This window comes from Archocentrus centrarchus, chromosome 24 (assembly GCF_007364275.1).
Source record: "Archocentrus centrarchus isolate MPI-CPG fArcCen1 chromosome 24, fArcCen1, whole genome shotgun sequence".
Taxonomy (NCBI): domain Eukaryota; kingdom Metazoa; phylum Chordata; class Actinopteri; order Cichliformes; family Cichlidae; genus Archocentrus; species Archocentrus centrarchus.
Genome location: NC_044369.1, coordinates 10,458,378 through 10,480,458, shown reverse-complemented (window position 1 = coordinate 10,480,458; position 22,081 = coordinate 10,458,378). Strand labels below are relative to the sequence as shown.

General features: G+C 41.2%; 3 protein-coding genes across 4 annotated transcripts in view; 1 reads left to right on the top strand and 2 right to left on the bottom strand.

Moving 5' to 3' along the window:
- Positions 1-217: 217 nt before the first annotated feature.
- Positions 218-8,685, bottom strand: LOC115774616 (cytospin-A-like). Its single transcript, XM_030721974.1, has 12 exons — positions 8,636-8,685; positions 7,667-7,785; positions 4,581-5,054; positions 3,346-3,419; positions 2,548-3,107; positions 2,375-2,462; positions 2,201-2,276; positions 2,062-2,098; positions 1,663-1,759; positions 1,401-1,517; positions 469-528; positions 218-350 (listed from the first exon to the last, which is right to left on the bottom strand). Exons 2-12 carry the CDS (start codon positions 7,704-7,706, stop codon positions 261-263), a joined length of 1,713 nt encoding a protein of 570 aa, XP_030577834.1. The 5' UTR covers positions 7,707-7,785; positions 8,636-8,685; the 3' UTR covers positions 218-260.
- A 3,020-nt stretch (positions 8,686-11,705) lies between these two features.
- Positions 11,706-22,081, top strand: part of LOC115774233 (disks large-associated protein 2-like) — a 127,829-nt gene continuing 117,453 nt past the window's right edge. Inside the window, exon 1 of the mRNA XM_030721399.1 lies at positions 11,706-11,841. Within this exon, the coding sequence (XP_030577259.1) occupies positions 11,706-11,841 (136 nt within the window). The remainder of the gene's footprint in view (positions 11,842-22,081) is intronic.
- Positions 19,008-21,826, bottom strand: LOC115774234 (uncharacterized). 2 transcript variants are annotated; one of them, XM_030721400.1, is made up of 2 exons: positions 21,494-21,826; positions 19,008-21,188 (listed from the first exon to the last, which is right to left on the bottom strand). In XM_030721400.1, the coding sequence occupies exon 2, from the start codon at positions 20,244-20,246 to the stop codon at positions 19,029-19,031; it is 1,218 nt and encodes a 405-aa protein (XP_030577260.1). In that variant the 5' UTR covers positions 20,247-21,188; positions 21,494-21,826; the 3' UTR covers positions 19,008-19,028. The 2 variants fall into 2 exon arrangements, with proteins under 2 accessions (XP_030577260.1, XP_030577261.1); XM_030721401.1 differs by having other exon boundaries at positions 19,008-21,178.

The window sequence follows — 22,081 nt, the reverse complement described above, 5'->3', positions numbered from 1 at the left end:
AGTTGTTGAGCAGGTGATCATTCTGGCGTATTTATATTTTTGTGTCCTGTGCACACTCACCTAGCAGCTATTCAGATCCAGAGTCACTGCTGTGTATGTTTGAACATTTAAAAAAAAAAAAAAAAGGGGGGAGCTCAGAGGGTGAAATGATTAGTTTCTTTCACTTGTTTCTGTAGGAAAGAGATTGTACTGGTACCTAAAAATCAAGTCATGAAATCCAGTATTGCCATCATGTTTGTTAGTTTAGTGAGCTGAGCTCTTCACATTTCAAAGTGGCGGAAAATGCTTTCGACATATCCCAGCACCCTCTGCCAGTCTGGTCCCTCTGCCTTCAGCATCTCCTCCACAGTCTGTCACACAGGACAAACATGTAGGTTGTAAGAACAGATAAAGAAAACTGCATTTGACCAATAAACAACCATAGCGTACAACTATTAAAGGTGAGTCATTTAGAGTAAAATGTCTCACCAGTGTGGCCGAGATCCCAACACTTTCTCCCGTCGTAAAAGCAAGCTCCAGGTTTGCCTTCTGTAAAAATAAATGCAGTTTTCATGTAAACTTTTACACATGTGAATCTGTGGATGCAGCAATTATTATATCTCATATAACCCTGATTTTTGTACTTTATATGTATCTGTGTGTAGGATTAAGTCTGGAAGGTTTCCAGGCCATGGATGTACAATACTCATGGATGTACAATACTCTAAATAAATAAACAAATAAATAAAGGAATGCTCGATCATTACAGTATAAGACAAAGTTTAACTTCAGGGATATCAATCTGTCCAGTTAAGAAGTATAAACCATTGTATATCAATTTCACTGGCTTTGGTGGAAATAAAGAGATAACAGGTGCACTGGAGAGGCAATGAGGCAGACTCCCAAAAAGGAATGGTTTTGCAGGTGGTGGCTACAGACTATTGCTCTCTCCTCATGCCTCCTGATGGATTTCTTTTTCTCTCTATAGTTTTGCTTTTTGTTAGTGTCCTTGCCACTGCTGGTAGCATAAGAAGTTGTAGATGCCATCACAAGAAGTTTTCCTGTGTCTCGAGTCTCTTCTTGTGACGGCACATATGACTGTGCAATCCTGGAGGAGCTGGATTATCTGTGCAACCTAAATGGACTGCAGGCGTCATCTCATGAAAGCAGGTGAAGTGGATTCACAACGGTTTATGCACAATATCATTGACGTTTAACTGACTTTATGTTGTACTGTATTGAGCAGCGTATATTTGATTTTATTATTCTAATTTTATCTGCTGGCTGAGTATGAATTTGTATTGTATAGCTTATTTAATATTGTGTTCAACTGCCAGGGGCTACAGATGGAAATTAAAGAGTGCTTTCTTCTCTCTTATGAGAAAATGTCTGCAGTTCATCTCCTTTTGTTGCAGTTTTACCTTATCAGCTGGGTTCAGGCTGTCATAGAGGATGTGAGTTGGTAAATAGGTGTGATAAACAGCACAGAATGCCAAACCATCTTCCCAGCTGCTGCTGAAGTTGGTGATTTCAATATTCTGCCACAAATCATAAAACATAAGATACGATCAACTACAGTCTAGGTTTTTGGTGGATTAATATATTTGTAATTTGCCTACTCTGAATTTAACTTGTTATAGAGAGTAGAGACATTTCAATAATGCCAAAGTTCTCCTCTCATACCTTATAACCTTGAGTACGAGTTTGGCACCAGCGCAGAAGGGAGTTTCTTCTGGAGCCGCCATGACGCCTCAGCAGAGCACTGAAACCATCCTGAGGTCTGAAGGTAAGAAAACATTTTAACCATGAATCAGACATTCACTACAAACTGCTTCAATCATTTAACCTCAGAACATGAGTGGAAATAATGTATGTAAAGTCTCACACACACAATTAAGATTCTAAAGTCAAGCAGATATGCACAAGCCCTACAGGCCAATTTTAAATAGGTTTGGCTTAAAGAATAGAAAATTTTTTTTTTTAAACACGTGTACTAAAAATCCTAAACACTTGACAGCCTCTCTTTCACAGACAGACATCAGCGTCATCTTTAATTACAAATAAGGCTTAACAGCTGCTTACTTGAAGGAATCTGAGCTTTGATCATCATCCTGTTTTCCTGCATCACACAAATGCAGACACAGTCATACAACTGCACACTTGTCATAAAACACAAGACGCGGTGGTTTGCTTAATGGTGATTCAGCAAATTGAAGCAAACCTGTATAAAAGCTTGACCAACTGTCCTGCCTCTGTAAAATTCGGTCCATCCTTCTCCCTTTTGTCGGCTCTTCTTTCTGAAAGAGTTAATAAATAACACAATCCACTGATTCTACAAAGGTTTGATTATCTAAATGCCTCCCTGCATATCCTGAAAGTGTTATTTTTTTTATACCTTGCATAGCGGCAATGTTGTGCTCAAGTTTTTTGAAGCCCCACTTTGATTTGAAGAGTCTGTTGGAAGTGGTAGACGAGAGAGACTCCTAAAAAGACCAAAAAAAATGTACGTGTTGGATTAGATTTTCTTGTAGCAGGATGACCTCAGTTTGATCTTTCATGTAGACTCACCAGGATCTCTCAGAGAGCATTACAATCTTTCTTGGATCTTTCTGTCCACACTCCTCATCTTTCCTCTTCTCTAGGGCAGCCAAACTGCGAATGTATCCTTCTGCCACCCCTTTCCCTTTCAGCTGCAGGTTTCCGGATTCATTTGTCTCCTCAGGATCATCAGCTACTGCCTCTCGATTTGCTTCATGAGCTTCTTCCTCTGCTTCAGTCTCCTCTGTCACTTTCTGCATTTCCTCCTGCTGCCCCTCGTCAAAGTCTTGTTTATCCGCCTCTTTATTCATTTGAACCCTGAGAGCTTCCAGCTCAGCTTGATCCTGCTGCTGCTGCTGCATGAGGTCAGCCAGTTTGTGGCAGACGTCTCTGTGCTCAGCTCTTAGCCTCTCCAGCTCTTGGTCGGTCTCCTGCTGTTTGCTGAGGGCCTGTGCCAGCTGCTCCTTCACAGTCCTGTGGCTCTCCTGGAGCAAACCCAAAGCCTGCTCCGACTCGGCCCGCAGCCGGTCGGCCACAGACACGGCGACCTGCAGGTCACACTGGAACTGCTGCCACTCCAACCTCTCTGTCTGGGGAGCAAAGAAGCACTGTAATCTCAAGTTAAGGTTTGCTGTCAGTTTGACTGTGATCTCTTGCTGTATAAATATTTGGTTAAAGTCAGTACTACAGGGAAAAACTGGCAAGTGACTGATGGATTTTTTTCTAAAGTCACATGACATTTAAAATAGAAATAAATAGACAGAATTAGACAAATGCAACACAATGCTCAGTATTAGACAGTAAATAACCTGTAGACCAACAACTCACCCTGAGCGTCTCCTTGAGGGTCTCCACCTCCTCAACCAGCTCTTCTCTTTTTGTAATCAAGTGCCTGAGCAGCTCTGACACAAGTCAAAAACAAAACAACCAAATCACAAAAGTAAATAAATGATAAAAATCTTTCTGCATGTTGATACAAGAGATGGATTAATTTTAGCCTAAACTGTCCCTTTAAGGTCCTGTGCATCATGATGGCGTTGATAATCCATTTCCCATAAAACAGCTTGTTGTGTTTCCTCATTTGTATTTCATCATATTCCATGTTTGAGTCTGTGCGTGTCCTGTCTGTGTTGAAAGACAAATTTCTTTTACGGACAAGTTGAAGTTTGTAAAATCTAATCAAATGAATACAAAGGCTCCCCCCATTCATGGTTATTGCTACTTCATTTGGATATCTGAGCTTCTGTGCAAGGAACTAACTGGGAGAGTTGAGAGAGGCTGCGGAAAATGATTTTGAAACCTACATAGAGAGGGTAACTTTAAGTAAATTCAAAGAATCAAAGTTGCACTTTAAAGCTCATTTTTATGAATAACTTACAACTAGGTAGGTGAACCATGTAAATAAAAACATTTATGCATAGTATTAGCATGTGAGCTATTTCTTTATACATTATCAGGACTAGTCTGCATTTAAAGTTTGCTGAAATCCAAACAGTGTGACCAAGATCACTTTCAAATGTCAAACAATCTTCCATGTTAGACACCTTAAAACAGACTGTTAATTTATGTAAAAAAGGGTCTTGGTGTTGCATTTAATTTACATTAACAGGAATCTATTGTGCTTATTTCAAGTTACATTTTTTTCTTCCTTGGACTCTAGAGTACCTCTTCTAAGCCTGATTTCTTCTGATTGGCTGCTTCCCACAAACAGAAGGGTTTCTGTGATTACAGAAGCACTGTGCTAGAGATGACCACATTAAGGATATTGCCTCTCTTGAATATAACACAGATCCAAGAGTTGAAACAAAAACTGACTGAAAACAAATGTTTTGAGGAGTGTGAAGTCTGAGCTTTTGGCTCACAGCAAACACTTGCATGCTGACTTCATTATTTGAAACTATGCCTATATTTATTATGAGCATCCACCTCTGTAACTTGTATATATATATACACATACATACATACACAAATAAATAAGCTTCCTTTGTTATTTCCAGACATCTTTGATGACTCAGTGACCATACACTTAAAGAAAATAAAACAGGTGATGACAGAGGGCCTACCTACTGCTCCCGTGATAATATCAGTGTTGGGTGTTAGCCCCAGTGAGGCCCTGTAGTGCTCCATTAGACTGAGTAAAACCAAGGTCATTTCCTCTCCGGCTCTCTCTGCTGTAGCCTGTGGCTCTAGCGTGCTCTCTCTCTCATGCCGGCAAGGCTCTGAAGGCGACACTCTGGACAAAGGCACCGATGCTGGAGCGCCCGGACTGCCCACTGCTGTCTCACTTCTCGCAACTGCATTGCTCATGTTTGTCTCTGAGGAGGTGACGGTGTCTACGCTGATTACAGCCCATTCTGAGGGAGCTGACAGTTTCTGTGTCCACTCTGCGACTGGAGAGGTGGTGGAGGGGGTGTCGCTGTTGGCTGGTGGTGGAGTTTGTACCTTATCAGAGGAAGCTGCAGAGGATAAGGCCATGACAGTCAGCTCTGCCTGTGAGGGTGTGGTAGGAGGCGTGTGGAAGAAATCTAAAGGAGAACCTGAGAAAAAGAGATAAGAGAAAAATTCCAGTGCCTTGAGCTAAAAAAAATCATCTGAAAATCAGTTAAAATGTGCTGATTGCAAAGCCATCCCTCTTCTTTTCCTCGATGCAGATGTAAGCCCTCGCTGCCTGCTTCCTTATTTACAATCTTCAGCTGACTGATGCAGCAAAAAGCCTCTCCTGCCAATATCTTAGCTGGCAAATGCAGGCTGTTCCCCCATGTGGCAAGATCCAGTAAGAGAGATAATTTTTACCCTGATCTAGTCTGATCAAAGAGCTGCTCCTCACTGCATCTAAAATGTGATTATATTACTCACAGCTGCATTGAAAAACTCTAAAAAGACATACCTGGGAAGATTAATAATGATTTTGCTGATGCATTATTAGCATCTTGGCTATGTTTCAAATCGGGAAACATCCACTAGTGTGTCATCTGTTGCTGAAAACTAATGTTAGAGCTACAGCATTTCTATATGATGTTGATATTATCCAATTTATGGTGTGAAAATTTTGGCAGGCTACAGGGATCTCTGCCTGCTTTGACTCTGATCTTTTTATGCTGTCCCCTCCTTGTCCTTGTGTTGCTCTGCAGGATTCTGCAGACTCATCATTTCCCTGGCAGCAGCAGCATGATGTAGTCTGCTCAGCTACCATGAGGGAGCTATTCTCATATCCTAGCCTGAGCCCACTCCCTGCATACTGAAAACCAAGAGCAAAAAAAAAAAAAAAAAAAAAAAAAAAAAAAAAAGGGGGGGGGGGCACAATTCAAATAGTTATAAACAAGAATTTAACTCAGAGAGCAATCAGATACCTTCAGTTGGAAACAAGACTCGGATATAAGGGTAAATTTTACACATTAACCCATCCAAATGGGACATTTTGAACTCAACGGATCTGAATAATAATAATAATAATAATAATAATAATAAGAGAATACATAAAAGCACAGAATAAGAAATGAAATGGCCAAAGGAACTAAAGTGTGTAGGCTATCCTAAACAGGTGAGTTTTGAGTCATGATTTGAAGATAGGAAGAGAGTCAATATTGCGGATGTCTGGTGGGTGAGAGTTCCATAGTTGGGGAGCAGAGTGGTGCTGAGGCGGGCAGAGAGCACAGTGAGATGAATGGAAGAGGAAGAATGGAAGGAGGAGGTGATGTGAAGGAGACTGGATAGATAAGGAGGGGCGAGGTTGTGGCTGGCCTTGAATGTGTGCCAGAGGATTTTGAAATGAACTGGAAGTCAGTGGAGTTGCTGTAGGACTGGGGTGATGGGAGGAGGTTTTGGTGATGATGTGAGCAGCTGAATTTTGAACCATTTGAAGCCTCTGGGGGGATTTGTGAGGGAGGCTGAATAGAAGAGAATTAAGATAAACAATATGGGAGCTAACAAGACTGTTAACAAGGTGGTGTGCGGGGAGAAGGAGGGGTGGAGACAATTAATGTTACAAAGATGGAAGTATACAGTCTGGGTAATAATATTGATGAGAGAGTGAAAAGATTGCGCCATCAAGGATCACACCCGGAGTCTTAACCTGAGGGGAGGGGGAAACGGAGGAGCTGCCAATCATGAGGGAGAAACTGTCGACTTTGGATTGGGTGGATTTTGTTCAGATGACGAGGAACTCGGTTTTATCTATGTTTAGTTTAAGTGAACCAGGATTTGATTTCAGATAAGCAGGTGTTGAGGGGGGAGGGTGGTAGTGAAAAGTTAGGTTTGGTGGATAAGTAGAGCTGGTTGTCATCTGCAAATGGATGCAGATGACATGGGTGCTGGCGGATTTTGTTGATTTTTTTTCATTGAAAAACTACATAAGTTAGTTACAGGGCTAAAGAAACCACAAGTTGATACTGCTGATTCCAACTTTTAATGAATATTTTTGCTGTAATGCTGATTCATCATTTTGTTTGCTGAAATATTGTTTCTGATCATACAGGGCCTGACACCAGAATTTAATTTGGACAAAAACAGTGAATCTATCAAATATCAGGAAGCCCCACTTACACATTTACACACAAATCTTGTGAAAAAGTTTTTGATTTGATTCAGTGAAGCAATCTGGCTTTCTTACATCAGCATTTCCTTATATGTAGTTTACTAGCAGCAGTTCCAAACATGTTTACTGCTGCTTTGTACTCTGCATTGTGCTTTGGGTATCTGGAGTGTTAAAGCCTATTATAGACAGCAAACGCAACAGAAAATTAACTGGCTCAAGTAAATGTCTCCAGAAGCTTTCATTTTCTGTAGTTACCCTGTTCATCCTTTTCTAATGCAGAAGTGTAACAAACGCAAATGTTTTGATTGATGCCCTCTTCAGCATGAAAGCTGAACCGTCTTTGTTGTCTCTTTGTAAGCAAGTTTATCTTTCCCACTTGGAAATACAGAGGAGACAAAGAGATAAAAGTGCATGTGACAGTTTCCTGGAACTATGGTAACAATAGTCTAAAAATAGTCAGAGATAGGAATAATGACCAGAAGAAAAAAGACAGTTAAAAAAAATGAACAAACTTAAAAACCTAAACAGTAGTATTCTTAATCTTTGAGGAGTAAAGAATGAACAAATCAATTTTCTAATGCATTTTAAAATAAAACCACTGTATGTGTGAGTTACCTGTGGGAACATGGCTGTCTTTGCCATTGTGGTTACCCATGATCCAGCAGGGGTGGATATCTTGACTGGCTATCCCAACTGTCCTTCACTGTGTCCTGCTTTGTGAGGCTTACTGCTGACTGGCCAAAGAAAATAAACACACTTTTCATGAGTGGGACTCACTCTTGAACCTTTGATCAGCACAAAATGTCGAGGAAAAAAGTATTTTTTTTCTCAAGGATCAAAATCTTCTAACCTTGGAGGCGTGACTCTTTTAGAATCAGTTTCCAAATGAGAAACAGCTGTGGGCAAATTTGCATTTGGTTTTCATTATCCTGCTCACCGGGCTAATGTGAAGTAAGCCAACATGAGTATTTGCTTCCCCATGCATAGTAGCATCCTGTCTGGTAAGTCCATGGCAGTAGTGTTAGGTTTTTATCATGTTTAACACGTGACTGATTCTCTGCCACGAAGAATGAACTAATCCGCATTAATTAGTCAAGCAATTTAAGGTTTTTCAGTAAGAGAATGCACACACTAAACTTCAAAACCGAGATTTGATAAACGCTGCGACATCTTCAAGTTTATTCGGCATACATGATTTAATATGACACACACTGTACATTTCAAATGACTCACACACAGCTGTACAACCCGCAGGGCCACCAGGATAACTACCTACCAACCCGACCTGTTAACCTGCTAAATCATTCCGCAGCTTAATGAATTGTATGCCGTATTAAACAGTGGATCTTATAAATAATGAACATGTTTCGAAAATTGTCTGTCTCTCATAATCTCGTTCATAAAACGTTTCGCAATTTTGAACAGCTCCGTTTATCAGTGAAGTTTGGATTACGTTTTTCTGCATCTATAGAGACGACACACTATAAAAACCGTAGTTTACTGAGCCATTTTGGGTGTAATATACGCTGCATCTAAACAGCCGCCTTGCACATACTGTTATAACTCCAGTTTCATTCATCCTACCTGCTCAGCCTGCCAGCTGGACGCCTTCCAGTTTGGTCCCCCCGGCGGGCTTCTTCTTCGGGCGTCTCAGGACAAATTTGCTTTCGTCCCGTGTCTCAAATTCAGTGACAGGCACAGGCCGAGTTAATAACAGTCATCTTTTTTCCCTTCGGTATCCTACATTGCCACAGAGCTACAAAAAGGTAGCCACCACATATAACCCCAACTCTAAATCCAACTCTGCTGCTTTGCCTTTAAATCCAATGCGACAAAAAGAAGGAGGCAGAAGCAAACTGATTGCGCAGAAGCCTCACGCTGGCGGCATGAATGTTTGTTAATGTTTTTTTTTTTGTTTTTTTTTTATCCCACTAGATAAAAAAATCAAATCACCAAATAGTGCTGAATAAAATGCTGTTGCTGACAGATCGGGCGGTGAGAACGCAGAGCAGAGAAGCAGTCACACCGGCTGCGAGCTAATTATCTTTTGTTAAACGCAGGTGTGGCGCCAGGTAACAGGTTATACTTTCATACGTTCAGCGAGTGCATCGTGTCATATAGCATCTGTCAGCGCTCACACAAACAGCCAAAAAAACCAAGAAATATTTAGCAGGCATAACTTTGCTAATCCATAAAGTCCCCGGAGTGGGAGCTATCGATCCACAGATCCCGGTCGTGGGAGGAAGCTCCAACTGTTCCGACACTGAATAAGTCACTGCATACTAAAGAGTGGGATTTATTTATTCCGTTTTTCTGAAAGGAACATCAAGGCCCCGACCGTGCCCCGATTTCTCAGAAATGAAAAACGTGGATAAGGACACCTCGAATGAAAGAAAAACCCAGACGCATTTATTAAGGAAAAATGGGTGTCATCAAACCTGAAAGCAGGTGTACTTTTTTATTTGTTTGTTTTTAAAAAAAGGAGTTTTAATTATTTTAAAGAGGAATTCATGCAGACTTTAGACGAGATATCCAGAACAGAAGCGAGGCAATAATTTAGTAAAAAGTATCAAAAATAAAAACACAACCACACACTGAATGTACTTTAAGATGCACTGATGTGATGTAAATACGAGAAATATATGACCTAAATTCTAAGATAAGTTTTCTCTTTACAGACCTTACAGAACCACAAACACCGAGGGAAAAATCGCAAACAACAACAACAACAACAACAAGACAAACACACAAACCAAACATGAATTATTCATTTATTGGACGCACTATATCTGCATAGAGATGATAGTCCCAACTGTTGCCAAGAAAGCAGAAGAAAACATATGAATGTCTTGTAAATTTTGTAAAGCAATGAATGCGCAGAAAAAGACAGAATAGAGAATTTTATTATTTCTACTGCTGCTACTACTAAATAAAGTGTAATTAGAAATACAGCGTTGTGAACATATCAATATTTCAGCACCATGGACAGAGCACAGCGAACATCGTCTCTGGCTCCCTCGAGTGTCCACATTTAGGAATGACAGGAGCAATAAGAAAAAAAAAAGATGCGATAATAGTTGTATATATTAACTATTTAACATTAATGAGATATCATTTTTATGTAATGCAGATTACTCACTGATATAAGAGGATGAATGTTGTTACTCTATATGAATAGGCTTTAAAAAATGGATGTGTTTTCTTTGACATCATTTTCTGTGGCTCTACAGAACATTAATAATTTGGATTAATCGTGCCATATATGAAGCAGGTAAAAATTAGCTCAATTTTAAATCAGTGCTGCAGTGTTTCTGAGTTTTTCCTTTGATAATTTTACTTTTTAGAATTTGATAAACCCATTCCTCCCATCAGCCAAAAATGTACTTGCATGGTCTTGATACTGCTGACCTGATGTGATCCAAAACTTCTGTTTATTGCTTGGTAATATTATGAGTTCAGACTGATTTTAAATGTGAGCCACAATAAAATCATGCTGACAGTTGCAGAGTGCAAAAAGGTTGAGAGATGCAGGCCATCTTCAGCTTCAGGCAGTTTGAAGCTCTGCACCCACAAAAGTTCTCTCTGAACTATTCACTGCAAAACCAGTTTCTCAGCAAGCATGTTTCTCTGCAGTAGACCCACTCACTTTCCATAAACACTATCCTAAAGCTCTTTGTAAATACATTTTGTCTTCCAGAGAAGTTAACTTAAAGCAGAACTTTATGGATTTTGGACTCTAAGAGCTGATATGATATATTACATCCCAGAAAGTAGCAAGTAAATGATGAAGACAGAGGCAAGTGTGGTGAGAGATACTGACTATATAGGTCAGACTCAGGCGTAGCATGCCTCCTGAAAGTCAGTTTTGAGAAGTGTTTTATGAGGAAATAAATGCTGAGTGTGTGCTTTGCCACCACACTGCTGATAACAACCCCCTTCATGCAGAAGCTGCCCAGTGACACAGCAGTCTCCCTATACCGGCCTGTCATAAAGCCTGCGGGAGTTTAATTCACACCCTGTAACTTAAAGTTACTGCAGTTATGCATTAAAAAAAAACAAAAAAAAAAACTTCTCTTTTTGGTTTCTGTTTCATATTTTTGATTTTTTTTTAATTCCTTTGCACTTTGCTCATAAAGTTCTGATGATCAAATAATGACAATAAACAAATACACTGACAGAGTAAACAATATGAAAATGATGTTACTGTATTTTTTTTTAGCATCACACTTATTTCCATTTTAATATGGACACACAACGCAGTAAAAAACTGGCTTCCACAAACTGTTTGATTACAGAAAAACATGTTTATTATCAGTGTATTTTTCCTCTAAATAATAAGCATTATGTTATAGGAGTGTTTAGGAGTCTGATGCATTTTACTTTTTGATTTCCTTCTCATTAAGTTTGCATTTAAAGTTTTGTGTTATATTAGATGAAGACAAAAAGGTTACGGTAGGTGCAGACTTTGTAAAAATGGCGTCTGATATAGGCTGGCTCCATAAGAGGAGCGGCGCTTTCAGTGACCACAACATCAGTGCATTATAAGTAATCTCACAAGAATGAATTCTGCCGCTGCATCGGGACTTGCGTCGGACAAGGAAAAACACAGCACAAGCCGCCTTCATCATGGGAAACTACGACCGCTTCGCTGCAGATGTTTCCAGCGATCAAGGCAATGAACATTTTCACGGATACCAGGGGACATGATCGCCGTTCATTTATTTATCTCCCGTTTACTATCGAAGAAGAAGTGACCTTCTGTGAGGCGGAAGATGTCAGCGCTGAAAAAGGTAAGAAGGAAGACGCACATCGTCGTGTTTGTGCACGAGCCGAGCCTTCCACGCAGCTTGTTATTGTTGTTATTGGATGTGATGTCAGGTGCATCTAATGGAGGTTTGAATTTTCTGACCGTCTGAAGCCAAAGTGCCGCACCTGGTCGCGCAGACTGAAAGTGCACATTTCAGAAACTGCCAGAAGTTCTGCAAAGCGCGAACGAGTCACTCTATGAAGAAGGGTGTTTAACTTGTCGGGGTGTTCCTCTTTCCTACACCTATCAATCAGTGGCAAATGATGCACCGTGTGGGTGAGGTGGTGTGGGAATTGCGTTTGGAGGTGGCGGGAGGAGGCTGACGAGGATGGGGTGTAGTGGGGTGAGGGCGGATTGTATTCCCTTGGTGAAAGCCATTGTGAATGGAGGGGACTCACAGCTCCTTCCATCAAGTTTCTTCTGTCTATGTATGCCCACGTTCCCATTGTGACGCTCCCCTCCATTCAGTCAATGTGTGTGTGTAACACCTTAGTCGTTACAGGGTTTGGACCAGATGACAGGTTCGGCTATGGAGAGTAGAGTTAGTGTCACCACAATTAAGGACCACAGACCAAGAGAATAAATTTAAATTAGCCGGCAAGATTTATTTACACACAACAAAAACCATAAAAGACTTTGACAACAGAAAACACAACAGCATACACCTTCCTGGTGTATAATCCCTCTTTTTGTTATCTTAACCAAAAGAAATAACTTCAACTTAGGGTTATTTGTTCAGTTCCCTTTGGTTTGTCTGTTTGAGTTAACTCAGTAGTCACTAAACCTAGTTTAGTTCTCTAGCTTCAAAATCTATTTATCTATTTTATTATTTTTTTTTCCAAAATTAATACAAAATTAGGCTCTGTATTCAGATTCGGCAGACTCAATGTTATGTTAGGTTTAACCAACAAAATAGTTTGCAATCTCAATAATATCACAGCAGTACCACACAGGGTCATTCAATATTAAAATAAAAATATTGAACCAAAAGACAACTCAAAATAATCCAGCAAAAGGCTGAACAAGGTGCGATGCACATGAGAGTCTCTTTTCTTTTGTCCTGCTGTTGATCCCTCTATTGTCTGTGTTCTGCGCTAGTCTTGAATCCACTGCTGTTAGCAGTCAAGGATAAATCCTACCAGTTCGGATGAAAACGGTCAACACTCCGCAGACAGCATGTTGCTCCACATGCACAGATCAGCAAATTCACAGTTCATCAGGTCCGGTGGCTCGCCATCTCGTTTCACCGCGTATGAAGTCCCACTTCAGTACTAGCTCAACTTTTCTCCACTCCAACTTAAATGGCCTAATGTAAGCAACATAAAATATCAATAAATAAACAAAATAAAGCGTTGGCTGCTTAAGACATTAGCCAAGAGTCAGCGTTTTGCTTAATAGATGCTGATTAAGCTGCACACCTGCCAAAATGGCGGAGCGGAGATAAGTGGAAACACAACACTTGCACTTCAATTTCACACATGGGCATCATAATATCAAGTTTTAAAACACAAAAAACATAAATCTGACATCTTAGCTTATACTGTTTCCCAAATAATACATTCAACGTAACAAAATTCTCAAAAGAAATAAAATACATTTTTACGAACTCACCAAGTCCCATTCAGCAATGTACACACGTCTGAAGGGCAGGATAAAGTGGAAAAACAAAACAATTTCTCAAAAAATTAAAGATATTCTTTTAGATAAGTTTCCTTTGTTTAATAACGGCAGCTCGACGTCTGTGTGTCTGCAGCGATCTTGGTCAGAACCGAAAAGAATCCGGTTGGCTACTACCAGTCACATGGGCCACGCTGGGACACTTTCAGAATAAAAGCTTGCCTATTTAAAATTTCAACCATACATATTTTAACCAACCAATAATCATCCATGGATTGAATGTTTGTTTTTAATATTTTTAAACCAGTTTTTTTCCAGATGAAATAATAAACAAAAATAAATTTTAATCAGGTTTTTACCTCATGCACACTGTCACCTGGGTTACACCCTCCCCTCTAAAATCTATGCAAGTCCCTTTGCATAGTGCATATGTTCAGACTATTTAAGGTGCTTCAATGGAATTAGTTATCGCTTCACTTAAGCTTTGAAATAAAGACTCAACTATGCTAATAAGAGGGTTTCCCAACTCAGGGTAAGTTAAGAGTTTTGGCTTTGTTCTTTCTCGAGAAGACCTTCTGACAGTTGGTTGTGTATCAGGGTCATGCTCTTCTGTGTTATTATCCACGGGTTCGTTCTCCTTCATTTGGTTCTGAGTTGCTTCCTCTGCTTCAGGTGCAGTTTCCACTTCACCAGTGTCTGTTTCCATTTCTTTTTCCATTCCAGGTACAGGTAAGTTTTTGAGATTCAGTGGCATATCCGGTTCGGAATCAGATCCAATAATTTGCTCATTACATCCATCTGGAGCAATTTCAGGAACTGTCACAGGTTCTGAGACTGTTGCATTATCAAAGGTTGGTTGCTCAACAGTAGAATCTGAATGATTACTGGGAGAAAGGACCACTTCGTATTCCTTTATGGACTTTGAAACTTCCAGAGGAGCAACTGGAGGATAATACAATAGGTAGTTATCCTCGTCGTCCAGGTTGTAATCCAGGTCTTGTTCGTCAGGATCAGTTATAGGGTGCTGACGTGTACTTGGCCGGCTTGGCTTTTCTTGCTCTGAGGAGACATTCACAGGAACGGTGGGTAAAAACCCACATGGCAACAAAAGGTCTCTGTGAAGAGTTCTTGTGGGACCAGCCTGATGCTCAGGCTTGACAGTGTATACAGGTAAGTTGCCCTTTTGACTCAAGACAACATGTACCACAGGTTCCCACTTATCAGCCAACTTGTGTTTGCCTCTAAGCCGGACATTCCTCACAAGTACACGATCACCAATATCAAGGACAGATTCAGTGACATATTTGTCATAACGGGCCTTGTTCCTTTCAGCAACTTTCGCAGCATTTTTGGTAGCTATTTGGTAGCTCTCCTGAAGATGGGATCTGAGTGCTTTGACATACTGCGAGTGGGATTGTTGCTGACGACGATTTAAAGGAACATTGAAGACAAGGTCAATTGGCAGCCTAGGTTGTCTTCCAAACATTAACTCATAGGGTGTAAACCCAGTGCTTTCATGTTTGGTGCAGTTATAGGCGTGCACAAGTGGCTTAACAAAGTCACGCCAGTGTCTCTTGTCTTCGTCTTTGAGTGTTCCAAGCATGTTGAGTAATGTTCTATTAAACCGTTCAACCGGGTTTCCTCTAGGATGATAAGGTGTCGTTCTGACCTTTTGGATACCAGCAAGGTCACAAAGGTCTTGAATAAGCTTTGACTGAAAGTCTGCTCCTTGATCACTGTGCAACTTTTCGGGAAATCCATAGTGAACAATGAAGTTTTCCCACAAAGCTTTGGCTACAGTTTTAGCCTTCTGGTTGGGAGTAGGAGTTGCTACAGCGTATTTAGTGAAGAAATCAGTAATGACGAGAACATCTTTGGTGTTGCTCCGGTCTGGTTCAATAGTCAGAAAGTCAATACAGACTAGTTCAAGAGGTCTGGTGACTTGGATGTTTACCAGAGGCGCTGCCTTCTCTGGCAGTGCCTTTCTGAAAACACATCGACTACAGGTTTTGATCTTTTGCTCAACATCTGCGGCCATTCTTGGCCAGAAAAATCTGGATCGCACTAGGTCGAGAGTGCGGTCTATACCAAGATGACCCATGTCATCATGGAGACTTTTTAAAACCATGAGTCTGAGGCTCTCAGGTAAGACCAGTTGACACTGAGACTCTTCACCAACTTGCCTCTTTCTGTAGAGAATCCCAGTCTGCAACTTAAGCTTTTTTAGCTCTCGCAGAAGGATGGAAAGTTGTGGGATCTCCTTTCGCACAGCAGGGGGTGATGTTTCACCTGTTTCAAGCTGGCGAATGATTTCATTGATCGCAGGGTCATCCATTTGATGTTTTTTTAACTCTTCTACTGAAATGCATGGAATGACTGGATTACTGTCACACTGATCAAAACCATCAGGAATGGCATTAGCTGACATGGACAGGGAAGTTACAAGTGGACACGTAAATGCATGGTCATTTGTGTCCGAGGAATGGAGAATTAGGTGTTTTTCACAAATTGCATTGACAGCATTTTGAGAAACATGAGTGAACAGATCAGTACCAGGTAAGTGGTGCTGAAGGAACTGACTGATTCGCTCTTGTTCTTTCTGGGAAACAATGTCATTTACTGGTTCTGGGTGGGGACGGCGGGATAGCCCGTCCGCATCTATGTTTTGTTTCCCTGCTCTGTACTTGAGCTGGAAATCAAAAGAGGACAGAGCAGACAACCAACGATAACTGGTTGCATCCAGCTTAGCTGTGGTCAAGATATAAGTTAAAGGGTTGCTGTCAGTAACCACAGTGAAAGCATTTCCATACAGGTAGTCACAAAACTTTTCAGTTACAGCCCACTTTAGGGCTAAAAACTCGAGCTTGTGAGCTGGATAATGGCTTTCACTCTTTGACAGTCCCCGGCTTGCATATGCGATTACACGCACCTCTCCTACCTGCTCTTGATAAAGAGCAGCCCCTAACCCTGTTGTGCTTGCATCTGTGTGTAGCAGATAAGGCAACTTGGGGTTGGCAAACCCTAACACAGGAGCTGTAGTGAGTTTGTCAATTATGGTCTCAAATGCCTGTTGGCAACTTTCTGTCCATCTTTCTCCAAAAGGGGCCTTTGGCTGAAAGTACTGGACATCTGGTGTTTTAGGACTATTACCCTTCCTCAGTGGTGGGTATCCGGCAGTGAGATTGGTCAGGGGTTTCACAATTTTGGAATAGTCTTTGATAAATCGTCTGTAATACCCAGCGAAACCTAAGAAGGAACGGAGCTCTTTGAGGTTTCTGGGACTTGGCCATGTTTTCAGGGCTGCGACTTTTTCAGGGTCTGTTTCAACACCCTGTTGGGAGACAATGTGTCCCAAGTACCGTACTGATGTCTGGAAGAACTTGCACTTTTCCAGAGACAGTTTCAGCCCATATTCTTTAAGGCGATTGAGGACATGAAGAAGGCGTGTTTCATGCTCCTCAAGGGTTTCGGAGAAAACTATAAGGTCGTCCAGAAATACTAGGACTTCCTTAAGGTTTATGTCCCCCATACATTTCTCCATCAGCCTTTGAAAAGTGCTGGGAGCGTTCGTTATGCCTTGGGGCATCCTATTGAACTCCCAAAACCCCATGGGGCATACAAAGGCTGTCTTGTGCTTGTCTGCCTCGTCCACCTCAATTTGGTAGTACCCACTTTTGAGGTCAAGGACCGAGAACCACTTCGATCCAGTGAGGGCTGAGAATGCCTCTTCCAAGTTGGGAATGGCATAGGCATCTTTGATGGTGTGCAGATTTAGCTTTCGATAATCGACGCAGAGTCTTACATCTCCATTCTTCTTCCTCACCACCACTATTGGCGAAGAAAATGGTGAATCAGACTCGCGGATTATTCCTGCCTCACTCAGTTCTTGCAAATGTTTTCGAACAGCATCAAGGTCCTGAGGTCGTACTGGACGGGGCCTGTGTTTGAAAGGCGTTTCATCACTCAGTTTTATTTGATGTTTTACCTTGTTTGTACAACCAAAGTCTGTATCATGTTGTGCAAAAACTTCAGGCATAGTACTGAGTTTTTGTACAATCCGCTCTTTCCATTTAGCTGGAACTGGAGAATCAGCGAAGTTGAGATTTAGCACTGTGGATTCTTTTGATTTGGGTGGCTGCGTGGATTTTAGTATTTGGCTGGTTGTCACTATCTCCTGCATAGCATGGATTTCAGCGATGACACTCTTTGCAGGAATAATAATGTCATGTTTGCTCTCATTTCGCACAACAACTGGAAGCTTTTGTGAGGGCCTTTCAGGAAAGGTGAGTAAACAATTGGTGACTAGAATGCCACCAGGCAAAGAGGATGTGGAGGGTGGCTCAACAACAACCCACTTGTCTGGGGTTTTGGTGTTAACATGGATTGACCCCTCCAACACTCGGCTCTGGCCTGCAGGTATAACTTCTGGCTCTTTTCCAGATAGTCTAACAAGTCCGAGACTACTGTTTTCCTTCTGCTTGTGTCTCTGTTGCAACACGCTTAACACCACTCTGTAGCCGTAAGGTAGTGCATGGAGATCTGCACCGGTCAAGAAGAAATGCTCATAGAGAAGGTCAAGAGTGTTGGTACCAATCAAAAGAGAGGACTGGGCATTAGAACGTGTGTCTGGGACAACTAATGCAAAGGTGGACACGGTCATTTCAGAACCAAAACAGCTCTGTGGGAAGGTAATCTCGACCTCAATGAAACCTGAGTAAGGAACATTTTGACCGTTTGCAGCTTCAACTTCCAGCAGCTCATTTATTGGATGAATTTCCAGGTGAGAGAGATTGTTTTCATAGAATGAGTGTGACACGGTAGTCACCTGAGATCCTGTATCAAGAAGACAACTGCTAACCTGACCATCAATTTGGACTTGAGCAGTATACTTAGCTCCAACTAAGCCTTTAGGTAGTTTAACAGTGGTTGATTTGTTGTGCAGTCTCTTTTTTCTGAATGACTGTTTCAGAGAGGGACTGGTCTCATTAACAGCACCCATCTGTCCCGCAATGAGGGCTGTTTTTAGTTTAAAGAATGGGATGAGTTTTGATTGTTCTGTTTATCCCAAAGTAACTGTTTGTCTTTTAATTGTTTCCTTTTATCAGCAACCAAGGATGGGTTTGGGTCATTTGAGCATGCAGAGGCAATATGCCCATCTTCACCACAGTGGAAACAATACCACGGCTTTGGTCTGTTCCTTGTGGCTTGAAGTGTAGTGGAGATTGGCTCAGGCATTTTGGGTCTAGGCTTTGTCTTAGCATTAGCTTGTGGTGTGCTGGGCTTCTTTTTGGGAGAACCTGGTGGCTTAAGTCTAGCAAGATGGCTCTGAAGCTCAGTGATCTGTGCCTTCAAATCTGCGACCACATTGCTTGGAGGAGCTGTGGGTTGGTCCGCTTTCTGTGCTCTTAATCTTGTCAATTGAGTTTGCAGCTCAGTTATTTGTGTTCGCATTTCAGTGATTTGATGTTGCAAAATGGGCTCCGATGTATCAGTGGCTGCTGCAAGGGCGTGGGAAGACACTTTTGGTCTTGTAGCAGCAAAGTGTTTTTTCATTCAGCTTTCTTTTGCAACATGTTTATCTTCCTCCACTCTCAACTGTAGCAACAACTCTGCAAATGGAGGAGGGTTATCTTTTTGTCGCTCGAGCTGAAGGTCTGCTAACAATGCGTTATCCCAACACCCACGACAAAACTGCCGTAGTAGGTGTCGGTCTGCCTCGCTAGCTGAAACACCACCTCTGTTCAAAGCTTTGGAGAGAGCTGTATGTAATCGATGGAGGTAATGTGATGGCTTTTCACCTGCATCCTGCAGTGTGTTAAGAAATTTAGCAAAAAGCTCATCGCCATCTTCCACTGTACCAAATGCTGAATTGAGCAGCTCAAGGTAAGCTGAAGGCAAAGCTTGAGGGCCTAAATGTTTAACTATATTGGCTGCAGGAGGTACAAGACTGTCTGAAATTTTCCGTGAGCACTGCAAGTCAGACAGATCAGGATCTTGCTGCATAAGCTCAACACTGTGGCGCCATGTGTCAAAGTCAACCTCGTGACTAGGGCAAGGTAACCTGCCTGAAAAGGGTCTCAGGCGAAAGGATGCACTCGCCTGTGAGACTGGAGATTCACTCCGAACTATGTGCTCCACAATAACCTTTTGAACCTCTGGGTGGGTTATAAGGGTTTTTGGAACATTGCATGGCAGATCAGGTTGTGTTGGCTTGCCTGAATCAGATTCAGTTACATTTAAGTTGGTTTCATTCACCTTAACTGGGTCACTTGGAAGAGCTTGTGATTGTTGGGTGACTGTGGCTGTAGGTCTACTTTGTGTTTCTTGCATAGGAAATGCAGTTTCAGCTGTTTCTGGATCACCAGCAACTGACTGACTGCATTCAGACAGATGCTCATGCAAAACATCCTCAAAAGGCTTGCCACTTAATTTGGCGATTTTCTGTAGTTCACTAATCAAGCTGTGGGTGGCGCTGGTTGTAACAGCTGACACATATTCCGTTGACAGGGCTCTGATGTAAGGGACTCCAGTAGGTCTCTCAAATTTGTAGGGCAGCAAGGGTTCAAGCGCTATCAAGGCAGTTCCACTCTCATACTCCACAATGGCATTTTTGGGGTAGGGAGAGTGGAGATCATCAACTTTAATGGTTCTCGAGATGCGCCCATACTTGTTCAGGAAGTCAGATAACTCTTCATCAAAGTCTGCATCAGTGAAGCCCCCAATGATAACTGAGTTAGGGATTTTAATGTTTTCTTTATCAACAATGTCCATTTTTGCCGGTCTTGGCCTATTTTGAGGTCTGGGTCAAAAATAATGTTTTATGGTTCTATTTACAGTGTGGTTAAGGTTTTATTACTACTCTCCTGGCTGGCTCGCCACTTTTGTACTGTAACACCTTAGTCGTTACAGGGTTTGGACCAGATGACAGGTTCGGCTATGGAGAGTAGAGTTAGTGTCACCACAATTAAGGACCACAGACCAAGAGAATAAATTTAAATTAGCCGGCAAGATTTATTTACACACAACAAAAACCATAAAAGACTTTGACAACAGAAAACACAACAGCATACACCTTCCTGGTGTATAATCCCTCTTTTTGTTATCTTAACCAAAAGAAATAACTTCAACTTAGGGTTATTTGTTCAGTTCCCTTTGGTTTGTCTGTTTGAGTTAACTCAGTAGTCACTAAACCTAGTTTAGTTCTCTAGCTTCAAAATCTATTTATCTATTTTATTATTTTTTTTTCCAAAATTAATACAAAATTAGGCTCTGTATTCAGATTCGGCAGACTCAATGTTATGTTAGGTTTAACCAACAAAATAGTTTGCAATCTCAATAATATCACAGCAGTACCACACAGGGTCATTCAATATTAAAATAAAAATATTGAACCAAAAGACAACTCAAAATAATCCAGCAAAAGGCTGAACAAGGTGCGATGCACATGAGAGTCTCTTTTCTTTTGTCCTGCTGTTGATCCCTCTATTGTCTGTGTTCTGCGCTAGTCTTGAATCCACTGCTGTTAGCAGTCAAGGATAAATCCTACCAGTTCGGATGAAAACGGTCAACACTCCGCAGACAGCATGTTGCTCCACATGCACAGATCAGCAAATTCACAGTTCATCAGGTCCGGTGGCTCGCCATCTCGTTTCACCGCGTATGAAGTCCCACTTCAGTACTAGCTCAACTTTTCTCCACTCCAACTTAAATGGCCTAATGTAAGCAACATAAAATATCAATAAATAAACAAAATAAAGCGTTGGCTGCTTAAGACATTAGCCAAGAGTCAGCGTTTTGCTTAATAGATGCTGATTAAGCTGCACACCTGCCAAAATGGCGGAGCGGAGATAAGTGGAAACACAACACTTGCACTTCAATTTCACACATGGGCATCATAATATCAAGTTTTAAAACACAAAAAACATAAATCTGACATCTTAGCTTATACTGTTTCCCAAATAATACATTCAACGTAACAAAATTCTCAAAAGAAATAAAATACATTTTTACGAACTCACCAAGTCCCATTCAGCAATGTACACACGTCTGAAGGGCAGGATAAAGTGGAAAAACAAAACAATTTCTCAAAAAATTAAAGATATTCTTTTAGATAAGTTTCCTTTGTTTAATAACGGCAGCTCGACGTCTGTGTGTCTGCAGCGATCTTGGTCAGAACCGAAAAGAATCCGGTTGGCTACTACCAGTCACATGGGCCACGCTGGGACACTTTCAGAATAAAAGCTTGCCTATTTAAAATTTCAACCATACATATTTTTAACCAACCAATAATCATCCATGGATTGAATGTTTGTTTTTAATATTTTTAAACCAGTTTTTTTCCAGATGAAATAATAAACAAAAATAAATTTTAATCAGGTTTTTACCTCATGCACACTGTCACCTGGGTTACATGTGCATGGAGTGACTCAGCTGTAGTGTACTATATCTGTCATCCATCTTTTCATCTGTCACAGGTGTTACCATGGCTACTACAGACTCACTGCTGTCTTTTCTTTGAGAAGGACACAGGTAAGTGGTGGGAGGGGTGATTAAGTCAGACCTAATGAACACATGTCATCCACACTAAAAGGTAGTATTTTTCATTT

Coding starts and splice junctions, on each gene's coding strand:
- LOC115774616 (XM_030721974.1), bottom strand. CDS start 7,706: ATGGGTAACCACAATGGCAAAGACAGCCATGTTCCCACAG. Junction 2,099..2,200: donor TTGGTCAAGCTTTTATACAG/GTTTGCTTCAAT, acceptor TGTGTGATGCAG/GAAAACAGGATGATGATCAA. Junction 351..468: donor TTGGGATCTCGGCCACACTG/GTGAGACATTTT, acceptor CCTGTGTGACAG/ACTGTGGAGGAGATGCTGAA.
- LOC115774234 (XM_030721400.1), bottom strand. CDS start 20,246: ATGGACATTGTTGATAAAGAAAACATTAAAATCCCTAACTCAGTTATC.